This window comes from Andrographis paniculata, unplaced genomic scaffold (genome assembly GCF_009805555.1).
Source record: "Andrographis paniculata isolate CXL003 unplaced genomic scaffold, ASM980555v1 Contig69END, whole genome shotgun sequence".
NCBI classification, from domain to species: Eukaryota; Viridiplantae; Streptophyta; class Magnoliopsida; order Lamiales; family Acanthaceae; genus Andrographis; species Andrographis paniculata.
Genome location: NW_026137605.1, coordinates 8,131,450 through 8,148,093, shown reverse-complemented (window position 1 = coordinate 8,148,093; position 16,644 = coordinate 8,131,450). Strand labels below are relative to the sequence as shown.

Below are 16,644 nucleotides of genomic sequence, written 5' to 3'. Positions count from 1 at the left end.
TGCAGACGAAGTGTTCGATGAATTGACTTCCCATTAGCATAGCAATCTGCAGCATCAACGATCCTCCCCACCAACCAATTACCATGGAAGAATCCAAGTTGCTTTCATTCTGTAAATTTGTGGACGATGACGGACCAGACCAGCTGAGCTTCCAGTCGCTGCCCACACTCGTCGCTATCGTCCTCCACCAATGCCAATCGAGTCCCAATTTGATAAGGTAAGTGAAATTACTAACCCTAATCACACGGCTATGCCTGCCTCATCCTGCAATTTTGTTTTTTTTTTCAACTCTACCATTATTCAAATTCAAAGGTCAGAGATGCATCTGGTCAACTAATTCTGCTGTATCTTATAATGACCTCTTGTTTGCACTCGCTTCGCTGCAATTGCTTATTCAAATCTTCGATTAATTAGGCATTTACCAGCTGCGCAATCCAATTGATTCGAACCTCACCGTGTCAAAATCTAATCATCGTTTTCTGGAAGGGCGACGAACGAACGAAGAGACGCCTTTCGCGTTGGAAGCTCTGAATTGGTTGAAGGTAGTCGCCTGAGGCGCACTTAGGGGATGGAAATTTTTAATGGCGGCCGTCTGGTAATGCTTAAATGTTAAAACCTCCTTTTGTGTAGCTGCAGTTGCTCGAGTTCTTCGAATTTGGGGATAATAATATGCTTCGCATCTTCGTGTGTATACATCTATGTGTGCTGTGTTTCGTCGTTCTTCTGGATGAATCTCACGGCGCTGATTATCGGTACGAGAGATGTCCGCCGGTAACTTGCGGCGGCGCCGTCAATGTAAGCTTTCCTTTCTACTTTCCCCGAGAGCAAGAAAGCTATTGTGGCTACCCTGGATTTGGACTCGTAAGTTGCTGGGAATCGAGTGGTACAACGCTGAATTTGTCGGGAAGTGATTATATGATTGTGAACATTTCTTATCACACTCGATCTCTTCGAGTTTATCCTTTATCTCTGCCGAATTACGAAGCAAATGGATGTTATTCAGGATTGAAGAACACGAGTCTCCCCAAGGGGTTTGATTATGCACCAAATGTGACGAAGCTCCATTTATTCTACAATTGCAGTGATTCATTGCCTGAAAATCTTTCGAACCGCAGGCTTTTTTGTGGATCAAATGATACAGAGAATAGTACTGTTCTGCCATTGTTTGAAGAGAATGGAGATTCTTCAATTGCAAGTAGAAGTTGCAACAAGACGGTAACGGTTAAGGTGGAGAGACCAGTGAATGTCTCAGGTGCCATAGCCAATCTTCGAGATCTTCAAAGTGTTTTGGGCGGGGGTTTTGTGATGAACTGGATGGCTAGTGATTGCAGCGATTGCGAAAGCAGCGGTGGCCGTTGTGGATTCAACGAGACTACTTTCCTCTTCAAGTGCTTCTGTCCCGACAGGCCGCATTCTAGGAGCTGCAAACGAAGTAATATCTTGTTCTTAAAATCTTCAATGAATTTTATCTTACTTGGCTTACCTGTGTTTAGATTGATTGTGATTGCTCTTGATGATATTGTGTTAGGCCTCTGTTTAACAATTTGTTGTGATTTTGATCTGTGCATATTGTGCCGCAATTATTAGTGATTGAACTGAGCTGACTATAGTAGACAACTTGATACTTTTTTTAAGGTAAACGAACAACAAGTAGCCAATAATCTAAACTATTCTCCTTAACATCGGAAAGGGACTGTTAAACTGCCATTATCGATTGAATCAACTACTTGTTATAGTGATGATATTATATGGGGCTTACCTCATTTACTATAACTATTCTGGGAATGCCATTTAGTTATTTTAGATCGAAACAGCTGTTCGATGATTTTTCGATGTAATCGTTTCGTTTTTGTGTTCAAAATCAAGATGGAATTCTAACTCTTTATATGTGAATACAACTGAAGTGACTTTTCTCATTCGAGTTGCAATTCTTGAATCATAATTCTTTTATATATGTATGTATAGGTGGTTTATGTTTTCTTGCTTCTTTAGATCTTCTAATCTCTTTGTCTAGAAACCTTAGGCGTGCTAAATTCAATTGTCAACTAACTTTACTATAGGTTTATGGAAAAACAGAAAATTTATTAGGCCAACTTATTAATTATTGCATAAAAATTTCCAAGAAAATGACATCGTAAGCTCAGAGTTGTTTTTTCTTTTTCTGTTATATTCAATGAGGATCGGATGTCGGCAATGTTTCTTTATGACTTTAATGTTGTTGACGTTGAGATCTAAATAAGCCATTTTTATTGAAGTTACTATTGATTTAAATATTCCCTCATGTTCATTGTAATTTGAAGGATTAGATTAAGATTGAAAGTGAAAACCAGTAGATGTAAACTTCTTACTTTCTAAATTTGTGCTGACCAAAGAACTGCAAAGAATAGTTGTCCGAAAACATTGGTTGGAAAATTCTTCAATGAAAACTTGCTTAGATTTGCTGCTGTGTTTAAAGAGTTTTGACTGAATAAGCGAGTGGGTACTAAACAATGTTAGAATCCTTTCTTGTTCTAACATGGGCTGTGTTATACTTTTCTGTTCGCAAAAATTAGAACATTTTGGTTGAATTTTTTAATTGAAAAATTGATAAAAATAAAAAGTTGGAGAGAGTTGGATAAAAATAATAGTTAAATGCTGATATGTTGACTTTACCGAAATTAGTAGTAAGATAAATTTGGCGGTCAGGCTACAAAAAAAGTCAGAGTAAATTTGACGGACGAAAATAGTATCATTTATCCTTTGTCTTCCTTTCGGTTTAGGCGACTAATGTATGCTTTGATGTTTGCAGGAGAAACCCAGTTTACGCTGATAGTAACCACAGGTAAACATCTAAAACAAACGATATTTTTAAAACTTTTGACACTATTTATCGATAGTAATTCGATTTAAATGAAGTTTAATTTCCAAAAGTTTCTCACTCGATTTAATTCGTCGGTTGGCAGCTAGCGTGGGATGCGTCGTCCTCCTCCTCGTATTCCTGCTGATCTCCGTGATAATCTGGCAACACAAGGATAGGATCAAGAGATCATATCTTCTCTCAAGAAACATATCGAAACCCGACCTCGAAGGAGGGGGCACCTACTTCGGTATCCCGGTTTTCTCCTACGCCGACCTCAAAATCGCCACCGATAACTTCAACCCGTCCAACGAGCTCGGCGACGGAGGCTTCGGAACCGTGTATTACGGTAAGAACCCACCCTTCACCGGCATGCATCTATCGATAACACAAACACAATTTTCACAATGAGTATGTTTTTACAGGAAAACTCGAAGACGGTCGAGAAGTAGCCGTAAAACGAATGTACGACCACAACTACCGAAGGATGGAGCAGTACATGAACGAAATCAAGATCCTTACCTCCTTGAGGCACCGGAATCTGGTGTCGTTATACGGCTGCACTTCGACGAGAAGCAAAGAACTCCTCCTTGTCTACGAGTACATCCCCAACGGAACGGTCGCAGATCATCTCCACGGCGACGGGACCAAGACGAAGACATCCTTGACATGGGCCGTTCGGATGAAGGTCGCGATCGAAACTGCCGATGCGTTGGCGTACCTACACAAATCAGACATTGTCCACCGCGACGTAAAAACGGACAACATATTACTCGACAGCAACTACTGTGTAAAGGTCGCCGATTTCGGGTTGTCGAGGCTGTTCCCGACTGATGTGACCCACATATCGACGGCTCCGCAGGGTACTCCCGGTTACGTCGACCCCGAGTATTACCAGTGCTACCAGCTGACCGACAAGAGCGACGTTTACAGCTTTGGTGTCGTCCTGATGGAGCTCCTGTCGTCGATGCCGGCCGTCGATATTAGCAGAGATCGGCACGAGATCAACCTGGCGAACCTGGCTGTGAACAAGATTCAAATGCGCGCGTTCGACGCCATCATCGACGCTTCCCTCGGGTACAACTCGGATGCTGAGATTACGAGAATGGCTGTTTCGGTAGCCGAGTTGGCTTTTCAGTGTCTGCAGCAGGAAAAGGATCTTCGGCCGTCGATGGATGAGGTTTCGAACACTCTAAAGGAGATTCGGGGCGAGGACCTGTCCTGCGGCTTCCAGAAGGAACAACACCGCCGAGACGACGGTTCTTCGGATGTCGGCAGGATGAACAGTGCTTCACCTGAAACAGATGACTGTGTATTGCTGAAGAATAAGAAGTTTCAGTCATCACCTAATGCTGTAACTGATGTGTGGTTAAGCAGCTCCACTGCATCTAGTTCAGTTTGCTGAAGAGATCTTCCTATTTTGCTTCCTGACAAATAGATATACGTATATATATATATATGTATATATATGTTATGTATCTATACACCTGGCTGCAAATTTTGTGCTGATCCGATCAAATCAGCATAGTGCTGATTTGATTCGATCAACATCTGATATAAAGGAGATCAATATATATTTATGCATATGTTGTATTATAATAAGATAGCATATGTTGAAATATAATATAATATATTTTATATTATATGTATGCTAAAATATGTATAAATATATAGTACTGATTTGACCGGATCAATAACTAATGCATGCCCATATACAGCCATACAGTCTGTCTTTTGTCATCTCCTTGATGTATGTATATATATTGACAGGAGATGATATTTTATATTGAAACACAAACTATTCTTATATGACTTTAGGAATCCAAAAATTGCTACTCGTGTATGGATGAATGAACACTGGCAAAAAAATTGTAAGCAAATGTAGGGAACTGGGAAGAGGTAAAGTGACACACAATTTATCGCCCGGCCTCGATTGGCGGGTCTTTTTTCAAGCTGCAGCTGCATTTAACAAGAAAACAAATTTTTATTGTGAAATTAGTGGGATTAACGCGCAATGGGTAGAAGCAGAAAGCATCGCAGGCTAAAAATGATCGATCTTTGATATAAGTTAGATTATATACCTTTGGAGGGAGGTTCGTCGTGACCCTTTTTGTTGCTGCAGAAATCGTAGCAAGTAAGAAAGATTGAAGATTAAAGAAAGATAATTACAGCCTTCAATGGTGGTTAGTAGCTGGTATTAGATTTCGATCTGTTTTTATACAAAAGTGATTCTTGAAAGAAACTTTATTTACCTTTCTTTGTTCGAGGGTTCTTCTTGAGGTTTCATTGCAGGGAAGAGAAGAACTTCCTGCGCACATTCGATAATTTTGGTAAGAAGCATATGCTGATGCATATAACAGAAGAGCATGAAGAAGGGGAGGATAAAAGTAACCTTTATGTTCTGTGAATCGGTCAGCAACATTGCGAGCCGATCAATGCCCAGTCCCCAACCTCCCGTTGGAGGCAATCCATACTCCAGCGCTGTGCAGAATGTTTCATCTAAGGCCATTGCTTCGTCATCGCCAGATTGCCGATCCTAATTAAAACATGTATATATATTTTCAACTCCTATAAACATTTTCTTCGATAGATGCCCCTTTTAGCAGTTATTTAAAAGCTTTAACATGACACCGATATGATTCACTTCTACGACACACAAAACATGTATATATATATATGCGTGTGTATGTAAATACGAGTTACACGTCACTTAATTACCTTGAGTTGGTCAGCAAACCGTTGTCGTTGCACGACAGGATCATTTAACTCTGTGTAGGCATTGCAAAGCTGCAAAGTCAGTGTACAGAAAATGGATGGTGTCAGATTGAGAGACAAAGAAAAGGAAGGTCAAAATAAAATGGTTGTGGAATTATATACTTCGTGCTTGTTGATGAACAACTCGAATCGTTCAGTCAAGCCCGGTTTCGATCTATGCCACTTGGCCAGCGGACTCATTATCTCCGGATGATTGATGATAAAGGCAGGATTCGTACACGTATCCTCGAGAAAGTGTCCAACGAGCTGCACACAAGATAGACAGCAGAATAAAATCGGCAACCTATTATCTATCAAATATTATTCAAGAATGATCAGGCATCTTACTTTATCTAACAATCTAGCAGTTGTTTGAGGAGGTGGGCATTTGATATCGAATTTCGAACATGCATCCACCAGATATTTATTGGTTTCCTGACTCGATAGATCCTTAGGTATACTAAGATTTGCAATCTTCTCCAATTCGTCAATCATATCAATCCGTCTGTACAAGTAAATTAGACGCAGACCTATTAAATGCCATGAGTAATCAAGAAGAGTGGTTATAAGCACGAGTGAGAAACCTGAATGGAGGAGTGAAGTCGATCTCAATTGGATCGTGGTCGGCCCCATTGGCATGGTATTTAATTTTATAGCCACCTGTGAGTTCTTTCACCATTCCTGTCAACAACATGAATTGCTATAAGAAAACCAAGGGAAGAATAAACAAAAAATTTGAACAAAAATATTATGATCAAGAATTTCCTATCTACCACTAAGCATGTCTTCAGTCAGTTTCATCAGGTCGTTGTAATCTGCAAAGGCCATATAGAATTCACAAGTCGTAAACTCAGGATTGTGAGTCAGGTCAATTCCCTCATTCCTAAACTGTTTCCCAATTTCATAAACACGGTCTAAGCCGCCAACAACCAATTCCTTGAGATATAGTTCCGGAGCAATGCGCATGTATAGTCTCATATTCAATTCATTGTGATGAGTCACAAAAGGCCGAGCAGCAGCTCCCCCCGCAATCATGTTCATCATGGGTGTTTCAACCTTTTTAAAAAGAGGAAATTTGAACAACTAATTATGATCTAGATAATAATGAAGCTAGTAAAGAACAACCAATAAGATCTTGCTTAATATCCAAGCCATACCTCCAGAAAGTCTCGCCTATCGAGAAATTGTCTTACGTAAGAAATAATCTTTGACCTCGTCTTGAATATCTCTCGAACCTCTGAGTTCAGCATTAAATCCAAATATCGTTGTCTATAGCGTGTTTCCTAGAACGAATTAGAACTATTTTCACCAACAGAAGCATTTCAAAAGGATGAACTCATAAGATAGGCAGAACGGATAATATGCTGTTTTAAAATACCACACCTAAAAGCATAAATACGAAACTTCCCACTTCCTAATATCAACAAAATTCAAGGTCATTAATTGTAGTTCGGCATGGTACCTGATCCTTCAATATATAAGAATCCAAATTCCTCCCACTTCCTGGAGCCCAAACATCAGTTATCTGTCCAAACTCAAAGTAACAAGATCGGTAAAGAAACCAAACCGAAACAGTAAACCAAGAATAAGAATTATACTCACTTTAGCATTGTCTGCTCCGGGAGCAATTTTTTGACGTGGCATCATGTGAAGGCAGTGGGAAAGCACTATAAAGGTCTTTGGAAAAATACTAAGCTCTCCCCTTTTACTTTTTCCTATAAATAATGTAAGCATGAGGTTTAGAATACAAACGAAACCAATTCACTTGACTCTATAACACTGTAAGACTAACTACAAAGTATTGTTTAATCACAACCCCAAAGAAAGGTAATCAACTAGACGACATAGGCACAAAGACCTAAACACTTGGTACATGGTAGAAAATAAACATAACAACCTGTTCATTGAGAGACACCATGAATCATAGCTTGACAAAATTTAAGAGCTACAAACCTGGGAACCCGATGATCCCAACAATATCTCCTCGCTTCACAGAAGAATGAAATTTAGTAAATTCTTCTTCGGTCAGATCCGATTTCCTAGACAAACAGCCAAGTTCAGTGGTTGAAGAGGGCAATCATGTCACATGTACACAAAACAATTAATTTTCATGCATCTGAAACCATTCAAGACCAAATTTCGGTTGTTGAAAGACAGAATACCAAAGCAAAGAAACCAGAATGGAATTGTGCGAGGGAATCTGAGTTAAGAATGTGGTTTCAGCTTCACAACCAATTATATAAATACTAACGACTCTTGACATAAGATTAGTTCCTTGCAACATCTTTAAAAAGGGACGGTTGCGACAGAGTATTATTTCTAGCTTCGTGGTGGTTGGAGCAGTTGATGTTGAGATATAGAAATCACCTTGCGTCAGCCATAACCTGCACTTTTGCACCACCACTGTGCAGATCATAAAAAAACAGCTTCGACGATGACGATCTCTTGTTCATAAGCCGTCCTACCAAAAGGCACACCCCATTATTAATCTGGAGCAACACTTAGGTTATAGTAAAATTGAATATATCATATTCGACATACCAGCTATCCATTCTTCAACATCCTCAAGATGATCGCCACTATTTAAACTTTCATATCTCTTTACATATTCAGGGATCGTTGATTTCGCTTCAAACTTGTGAGGATATGGATTAATCCCAACTTCTTTCTGAGTTGCAAGGCTCCTCAGTCTATTCTCGTAATATTGCTGCAAGCGAAAAATGTAAGTATACCATTAATAAATAAATACCCATCCAAACACACTGATATCAGTAAGAAACTTTATCAAAAATCACTATAGCATAATATACATAAGCCAGGCATACCGTGGGATCCATGCCTTCATCTTCTGCTGCTGCAGATTTCTTCGCTTGTGCTTTCGTCTTGGCAGAGGCCTGAAATGAATACACCACCATTTAATGCAATACCAGGATAAATATTATACACCTCATTGAAAGCCGAAAGCTAAAACTCAAGAATTTGAGTTGAGTCAACACATAGATTTATATATATATATATATATTATAATGCCATAATATATCGGATCATATGTAATTAGAACAACATGAAGTTGTGAGCTACAAATAATGAAAATACCAAATTTAATACTACTCTATACAAAATCAAGGCAGGATAACATCAAATTTCAACTTATTTATCTTGAGAAGTTGAAGAAATGATATGCTATAGAGAGAAATGTTCACTTGTTGGAAATTCAAGATATCCAACATCCTGATCAAGGCCTAAAGCCCAAAAACCTTCTATCCAATTCTAGCCCTGCTTAACCAAAAACTATTCCTTGGATAAAATACACTATTATCACAGAACTTTCAAAGAAATGGCTGCTAAATTATAAAAGGGTAAAACTTCAAGTAAATTCAACCTACAAACACATTACAAGATCATGAAAACAAGTGAAACCCTGAACAGCCACCAGTTTGAAGTTCGACCCATGCAAACTCATTTGACAATAAATAAAGGGCAATTTAGCCAGAGAAGATGGAATTGACCGAAATTCAACGTAATGCATTCCAAATCACCCTCACAACAACAAAAGTTCATCATTTCCATCTCAAATTGTTTTCTTCAAGGGGACAAGAGCAAAAAACGAAACGAAAAAACAAAACAGAACTTTTGTGTTCTACATATTACAAATATCACTTTTTGAGTACCATTTTTTTAAGCTGGAGATGAGGGGCTGCCGACGACAACGACAACGGCGACGACGACGGTGAAAGCTAATTCCCAGTACAAACCCTAATTCCTGTGCCAATTCAGACTTGAATATCAGCCAAACGCCATAGATAGATACGAAGTAATTTAGCCCATTCCAATAATGGGCTCTAGTCCAGCTAATATTTAAATGCCAGCCCTAATTTTTACAAATATTAATATTGAAGATAATTTTAAGCCGTAGAGCATAAATTAATTTAAATTGGAACGGCAAAAAATCATTCCAATAATAGCGGTGATGCGTTCAAACTCGACGCTTTCAGTCCATTTGTCACACATAGTTTGTCTAATATGATTTTCATTGTAAAATTTAGTTTGTAGGGTATTAGATTCGGTCGGAGTTTACCCAGTGAGTTTTGACTTAGTTTCTTTTTTAGAATAGCAAAAAAGTTAATAAACTTATTGAATAAACTTCTCATTAATGTATTATTTCATCGAGATTCAATCCAAATCACGATGGTGTTTTTTTGTCCCCGAATGGGCCGATTTCATCTTTTTAGGTTTATGCTCTACTCCGGGTAAAGATCCGCCTGATTTCAATTTACACATATAAGAATAATAAAAATTTTGAGTATTGAATAGTATCTTATGAGATGAAAATAATAGGATCTGTGTTCACCGTATATATTTTTTGTTAGCACAATTTTCTATAAATACTAAAAAAATACAGTATATATTAATACAATATATACTCTATTTATCTATAAAAAAATAATAATTCAATATAAAGTACTATTATTTTTTTATATTATCAATACGATTTTTTATATTTAATATTAAAAGCACATTCATTCAAAAACAAAATCGAAAACATTCATAGTTGATATGATATTTAAAATATATATATATATATGTATATATTTTGCTTGTCTAGCCAAAATTTTTGGTTTAAATGAGAGGTTATGGGTGCCTACACTTCGAATACAAAAGGAAGAAATAGAAGGGAAGAATAGACAAGATGGGAATATAATATTAAAGGGTCGAGGGTTTCACCATTATACTATATTTCTATTTTCAAGAACAATAAATAAAATAATAATAATATTGGTATTTATATAAAAAAAAATAAACTATGCTCTTTTAACAATATTTTTCCATTGTTATCACTATAAAAAAAATATATATATATATTTGTAACGGAATTATGTCCCTAAAATTTACATAGCTAACGTAATTCCATTTCTAATTCCGTCTCTAATGTCATTAGTAACGGAAAAAGTAAATTTAGAGAAAAAAATTTTGTTGCAAAAATGATTTTTTCTTATAGTATATACTTATGCAATCTTCGTAGTCCTCAAGAAGAATTCACTATTATCTATTAAAACAACTATTCAACCATGAGATACAAACCGTAACTGATGACCCGGTGAAGAATGAACTACTGTCAGATTACGGGTTCAAATTGATCATTTGGATGTTGATTAATATTTTAAAAAATTGGAATAATAACATGTGATTGTAGAAAAATAATAAAAATATACCTTTGTAAAAACAACCAAACAAAACAAGAAAAATACAGTCAAACATAACAAATAATGTGTCATTGAATCCAATTTTCAGTAGTAGTACAAATTAATACAGGGTAGTAAGCTGTCTGAAATTTTGCAAAATAAAATAATCAATCAATCAATCAATTACTTTCTTCCCACATTCCAATTATAAAAAAAAATTAAAAATTAAAAAAAATAAAAATAATTCTATACCATGATCATCAGTAGAAGTGCAAGACTGTAGGAGCAAACCTCAAAAGTCTCCCCAAGGCATGTTGTGTAAATTTTCTTGCAAACATATAACACATGTTTGTCTTCTTACCATTATACTCACAAACACTTCCACTCCTAAGCCACTCCAAGAATTCAGGAGTCACATGTTGTCTATAGAACCTTCCGGGGTGGGGCCCGCCCTTTGACCAATCGACCCAAGTCAACGTCCGGTTCGAATTCCTCGACCCGAATTTCATGCTTGCGAACGTCGCCAAGTAATGCTCGTCGGCGTAGCATGAGCCGTGGCAATGTTTTTGGAAGGCCGGGAAATATGTTGTGTCGGAGACAACCTCGACGGCGAGGTCTCGGGACAATGCGAACCATTGGGAGCCTTTACGCCATTGGTCGACGGTAATTAATGGGGCCATGTGGCGGTTGTACCGCCCGCGCCCAACGGGGCCCGGGAGGTCGTAGGATTCGATGTAAGAATGGGTTGAGTTGAGCAGGTAGGAGTAGACAGTTGAGAAATTGAAGACGGGAATGCAGGATTCGGACAAGAGGACGAAGTATTGGTTTGAGAAGTCGAGGATTGCGTTGGCGAGGAGCCGCCGCTCGGCTTCGACCATGTTAACGTTGCCCCATCGGACTTCCTGAACATATAAAAATGAAAGATTGATCAAGTTTTAGGATCGGTTAAAAAAGAAATTGAATTTATTTTGATGAAAGAATATTTTTTTAATGATTTACTATTTAATATATTTTTTTATTTAAAATAATAAACTAAAGAATGGAGATTATATATCAAAATAAAAATGGAATTTAAAAAATAAACTTATGGCTAATCGGGTGAAAATTATACTATGTTCATAAGAAGAGAATAGTTTAAAATAAATTTATTTGTTCAAAGTCAAAATATGATTAGTCTATTCTTCATTCAAATTTATTTTTTTTTTGCTATGTACTTTATATTGTTTTAATAAAATACTTCATCCGTTCCAAAAGAAGTGTTTTATTGAGAGTTGGCACGAGAATTTAAGAATAAAATGTCTTTGTTTTTTTAAGGATTTTAAAGAGTATGTTAGAGTAATAATTATGGATAGTATGGAAAAGTATGAATAATTTTGTTATAAAGTGGGACCACGACTACTAAATAAGGAAGGAAACAAGACAATTGTTTTGTGACGAACGAAAATGGACAAACAAGACAAATCTTTTGGAACGGAGGGAATATAATATTATATTTTATATAATATTATATCAAAATAATGTTTAAATTAAACATTTTACAAAATTAAAATAAAATACAATCCAAACAAACTTAATAATAACTTTGTCACATACACACTTATTTTACAGAAAACAAAATAAACACAGATGTTTCGCTGAAGTCAAAGCTTTTGTTTACCCAATAATATATATATATATATATATTTATTTATACAATTCTCAATATATATATATATATATTTCCTATTTCACAAAAATTGATATTAAAAATGCCTCACATAAAATAATTAATAAATAAATAAATAATCTTCAATTTCTTAGGACAATTTCTTCAACCTTAACGGTCTCATCATATGCATGCACCACTAATTAATGTTCATAATAAGGCATCTTTTCACTAGGGGAAGGATGGGACCAAAAATTATTAAAAAAATATATTTTATATAATGAAATTTATATATTTAGTTTGTATTTTGATAAAGAAATTTATATATATTTTTATAGAAATTTTTTATAACTAAAATAGTAGTATATATATATATATAATTAAAAGATAAGAGCATTTGCATAAACTTAAAAATAAATTATTTTCTCTAATAAAATATTATTTAAATAAAAATATTAAAAAAATAAATAAGTTCTCCCAATGAGCCTTTTACTCAACTCAAACATGCATGAATTAATAGTTGCATAATTTTGATAATAATATGAATTATGAGGTGGTGAATATATTCTTTTGAAACTCAATTTTTTATTTTTTACTATCCAATATATATTTGCATGGTCTCTAACAAAATAAATTATTTTCTTTCACATAATAGAATATTGTAACCAAATTAATCAAAATTCAAAAGAACCATATGGTCCCTTTTTTTGATATATATATTTTTAAATTTCTTAAAAAATAAGTCATACAAAAGAGCCATACGGTGGGACAATTCAAACAGATGACATGAGGATTTCATTGCTGTATTGGCTAATTAAGTGGTCTCGAATTTGTTCAAACTTATACATCAACTCTTTCTTGAAAGAAAAATAAATAAATAAATAAAAGTCTTTTTATAATTTAATTAAAATTATCATTAGTGTAGAATTTGATAAAATTCAAATATATGCCTTTAAAGTAAAGAATTCTTTAGTTTTTGTTTATTATAAGTTTTTTACTATTTAATCTATATGATTCTAAATAGAGTGTATTTCCTATTTTGGTATATAATCAATCAGTTAAAATTTCCACAAATTAGCAGTTTTAGTATTTTGTTTTTGCCACAAAGAGTGTATTTCCTATTTTGGTATATAATCAATCAGTTAAAAATTTTCATTATATATTTATAAAGTATTTTTTTCAAATCACTTTTAGCACCTTATCAATAGTAGAATTTAATATATATATATATATATATATATTTATATTAAACACTATATCTGTAACTTTACTTTTTTTTTTTTAATGTTTGGTTTGCATCTATTATTTTGTAAGTCAGAATACAAAAATATATTTTTATTAAAAATTATAAAGATTATACAGTAAAAAAAGAAAAAAAAATTAAAATCAATTTCTACATAAACAAAGCCCTATTTGCCATTTAAAATATTAAATAAAAAAATAGGTCTATAGTTACAATTGAAGCATAAATTGATACTATATATATTCTTAATTTTTCTTTATCTCTTTTATTTTTTCAATATTTTAAAGCTGAATCACACTTGTATATTCTATTTCTATTTATCTACTAATTGAATAAACAAATATATATATATTTATGTAGGTTTTAAATTTTTTATCTTTTATGAATTAGTTTATATTAATTATATAGGAATATGTAAAATTTAATTCTTTGCAAAATGACATTCATATTAAATATATTATTGAAATATATATATTGAAAACAATATCATTATCTAATAATCAGAATTTCAATCACAATTCCTAACTTGCAACCAAACGAAATTCTATTTTCGTTAAAAAAAAAAATTAAATAATATTGATTATTTATATGATATCAAATTCAGATTTTTTTTTTCTACGTTTTTACTATTATCATACTCTCCAAAAACTCTCACAATCCCAAAACATATCTAAACACAATTCTAATATATTTTCTAATCATGATTCTAATAAATTTTGGTATTATGTTTCAATGTGTTAGAAATCAGACATAATTTGCAATCTATCAAGAATGCAAAAACGAAAATAAACATATATATACGACGTTGATCTATGCAAGAATTAATTAATGGCGTGTATGAATGCAGGCATTAAATTAGAACAAAATAATGAAAATTGAAGAGTTACGAAAAAAAAAAATGAAATTATGACAGAGACTGACCTTGCTTGGAATTCTCCTGCCATGGAAAACGGATCCGGGCGGATCCGACCCGGAATAAGACGGGTCGGAGTGTACGTAGATTGAGTACATCCCCTGGTGGCCTTTGAAGAACACCTCCCAGAGCGGCGCTAATATCACCGGCCCTCGCGTCAGGAACATGAAGGCCACCTTCGGAACACCGTTGGATGGGAAGCCGCGGATTTTAGGAACCATCGATGCACGCCACATCAGCTCCTCGTCCGCCATGCTGTGAGTCACAGGCGGTGATTTTAGAAAATACTCCTCAACCGCATGGCTGCTCGGAGGAGAATCATCGGTAACCGCACCACCGCCGCCGCTCGAATTCGATTTCGAATCGAGCGCCGCCGCGGTTTTCGCCGGAGGAGGCGGCGATTGTGAGGTGAAGATGGAGAAACCGCCGTTTGTGAGCTGCAGATTGAATGAAAAGGTTTTTGAGTAGGAGAAGACGACTCCTAATGTGAATCCGGTGACGATTAGGAAGAGATAGGAGAAGAGATTGACGAGCGAGTACGTCGTGATCGTCGTCGCCGGCGACTTTCCGCCGCCTGAGAAAGGACTTTGGCCCTCGTATTTCATCGGTGCCTCCGGCGCCGGCGAATGGTCGATTCTTAGAGCCTCTTCACCGGAGCAATTCTGAATTTCTAAATAATTTTTTCTTTTTTTTTTTTGGTGAGAAATAAATAATTGAAAGTTCCATATATGGTAACTGAATCTGAGACGCGTATAAAAGTGTGACAAAATATATAGGGCTTTAAAAAAAATAGATAAAATTGCACAAAATTTATATGCAGTTTTACAAAATTTAAACTTTCTTATAGTTTCATAAATTCTACATTTAATTTTTTAGGCAGTCCTTATTAAACGGTATTTGACCTAAATGCATCCAAATTGGGAATAAATTTTAGAATTTCAATTTCTAAACTTCTAAAATTACAAATATATTTATTTTTCTTATATTTAGCCTCAAAAAAGTAAAAATAAACTATTAAAACCTGATAAAAATAATTAATTTTGAGACTAAACATAAAAAAAATAAATATATATTTATAATTTTAGAGATTTAAAAATTAAGATTCTAAAATGTATTCGCAGTTTGAACGTATTTAGATCAAATACCGTTAAATAAGTGCTGCGAAGGATTTTAGACACAAAGTTTATAAAACTACTAAAGAATTTGATGCAGTTTTAGAAATAGAATTAATTTGGTGCAATTTCATAAAACCACTATAAATTTTGTTGCAATTTAACTTTAAAAAAATAATAATAAATAAATAATAAAAAAAAATTATACTATAGTGATGGAAAAGGTAAATATATTTAATTTTTGGTCCAAAAACTGTAGAAGGTAAAGAAAATTTACCAGCGATATATTGATTAATTAAAATAAAATTTGCTCTGATTGTGTCTTACAAAATTCATTGTAATTTAGTAAATATTTTCTTAACAGCATTAAAATTAGACAGTTCACATGCAGCAAGAATATTAAAATTTGTGTAATTGTTTAATAAATATATATAATACAGATTTATGTTTACTTTTTTACAGAAATACTGGGAAATAGTAATTAATATACTGCGTTATTTTATTAGTGGTAAGTGCAATAATAATTTAATTAATGAATTTACATTTTGGTTATTGGGATTTTACAATAATGTGAAATCTCAATCTGTATAAATGAAGTGAGGGGAGACCTTAAATTAAAGATGGAATGGAAAATTATATTGAATTAGCATAAATATTAATGGGAATTGTTAGGTGATTGATTATGATTAATAAGTAAAACATAGGGAGAGAGACTTTTGAATATAGCATTTTGCTATATAATTGTACTATCTACTTAATACAATATATTATACAAATGCCATTATTTTTATATTATACAATAATAATAGAAATATTTTTGTCCTTTTTATTATAATTTAATATAATATTAATATTAAAAAATTTACATAAAAAAAGTAAACGTTACTCTTCCAATGAGACAGAAGGAATATAAAGCTCATTTCAAAATGTTTTGGTTTGTTTTCTCTAAAAGGGTTTT

At 34.2% G+C, this 16,644-nt stretch overlaps 3 protein-coding genes across 7 annotated transcripts; 1 reads left to right on the top strand and 2 right to left on the bottom strand.

The window, feature by feature from the left end:
* The first annotated feature begins 7 nt into the window (after nucleotides 1-7).
* LOC127263545 (LEAF RUST 10 DISEASE-RESISTANCE LOCUS RECEPTOR-LIKE PROTEIN KINASE-like 1.2) lies at nucleotides 8-4,241 on the top strand. 3 transcript variants are annotated; one of them, XM_051292631.1, is made up of 5 exons: nucleotides 8-217; nucleotides 415-1,432; nucleotides 2,789-2,821; nucleotides 2,943-3,185; nucleotides 3,262-4,241. In XM_051292631.1, exons 2-5 carry the CDS (start codon nucleotides 670-672, stop codon nucleotides 4,239-4,241), a joined length of 2,019 nt encoding a protein of 672 aa, XP_051148588.1. In that variant the 5' UTR covers nucleotides 8-217; nucleotides 415-669. The 3 variants fall into 3 exon arrangements, with proteins under 3 accessions (XP_051148588.1, XP_051148589.1, XP_051148590.1); XM_051292632.1 differs by lacking the exon at nucleotides 8-217 and having other exon boundaries at nucleotides 299-542; nucleotides 637-1,432; XM_051292633.1 differs by lacking the exon at nucleotides 8-217 and having other exon boundaries at nucleotides 412-542; nucleotides 631-1,432.
* On the bottom strand, nucleotides 929-9,409 carry LOC127263546 (lysine--tRNA ligase-like). 3 transcript variants are annotated; one of them, XM_051292635.1, is made up of 20 exons: nucleotides 9,262-9,409; nucleotides 8,416-8,484; nucleotides 8,132-8,297; nucleotides 7,958-8,051; nucleotides 7,544-7,629; nucleotides 7,193-7,305; nucleotides 7,053-7,115; nucleotides 6,748-6,873; nucleotides 6,364-6,646; nucleotides 6,175-6,271; nucleotides 5,939-6,095; nucleotides 5,714-5,857; nucleotides 5,555-5,623; nucleotides 5,229-5,372; nucleotides 5,089-5,144; nucleotides 4,918-4,952; nucleotides 3,359-4,795; nucleotides 3,083-3,214; nucleotides 2,919-2,997; nucleotides 929-1,560 (listed from the first exon to the last, which is right to left on the bottom strand). In XM_051292635.1, the coding sequence occupies exons 1-17, from the start codon at nucleotides 9,262-9,264 to the stop codon at nucleotides 4,785-4,787; spliced, it is 1,716 nt and encodes a 571-aa protein (XP_051148592.1). In that variant the 5' UTR covers nucleotides 9,265-9,409; the 3' UTR covers nucleotides 929-1,560; nucleotides 2,919-2,997; nucleotides 3,083-3,214; nucleotides 3,359-4,784. The 3 variants fall into 3 exon arrangements, with proteins under 3 accessions (XP_051148592.1, XP_051148593.1, XP_051148591.1); XM_051292636.1 differs by having other exon boundaries at nucleotides 2,919-3,214; nucleotides 3,359-4,263; nucleotides 4,750-4,795; XM_051292634.1 differs by having other exon boundaries at nucleotides 2,919-3,214.
* Nucleotides 9,410-10,865: 1,456 nt separating this feature from the next.
* On the bottom strand, nucleotides 10,866-15,292 carry LOC127263861 (glycosyltransferase BC10-like). The gene is made up of 2 exons (XM_051293131.1): nucleotides 14,583-15,292; nucleotides 10,866-11,675 (listed from the first exon to the last, which is right to left on the bottom strand). Exons 1-2 carry the CDS (start codon nucleotides 15,177-15,179, stop codon nucleotides 11,034-11,036), a joined length of 1,239 nt encoding a protein of 412 aa, XP_051149088.1. The 5' UTR covers nucleotides 15,180-15,292; the 3' UTR covers nucleotides 10,866-11,033.
* Between the last annotated feature and the right edge of the window lie 1,352 nt (nucleotides 15,293-16,644).

Coding starts and splice junctions, on each gene's coding strand:
- LOC127263546 (XM_051292634.1), bottom strand. Junction 8,052..8,131: donor TGTTGAAGAATGGATAGCTG/GTATGTCGAATA, acceptor GCCTTTTGGTAG/GACGGCTTATGAACAAGAGA. Junction 6,272..6,363: donor GACTGAAGACATGCTTAGTG/GTAGATAGGAAA, acceptor TGTTGTTGACAG/GAATGGTGAAAGAACTCACA.
- LOC127263861 (XM_051293131.1), bottom strand. CDS start 15,179: ATGAAATACGAGGGCCAAAGTCCTTTCTCAGGCGGCGGAAAGTCGCCG. Junction 11,676..14,582: donor GCAGGAGAATTCCAAGCAAG/GTCAGTCTCTGT, acceptor TTATATGTTCAG/GAAGTCCGATGGGGCAACGT.
- LOC127263545 (XM_051292631.1), top strand. CDS start 670: ATGCTTCGCATCTTCGTGTGTATACATCTATGTGTGCTGTGTTTCGTC. Junction 2,822..2,942: donor TACGCTGATAGTAACCACAG/GTAAACATCTAA, acceptor GTCGGTTGGCAG/CTAGCGTGGGATGCGTCGTC. Junction 3,186..3,261: donor CTTCGGAACCGTGTATTACG/GTAAGAACCCAC, acceptor ATGTTTTTACAG/GAAAACTCGAAGACGGTCGA.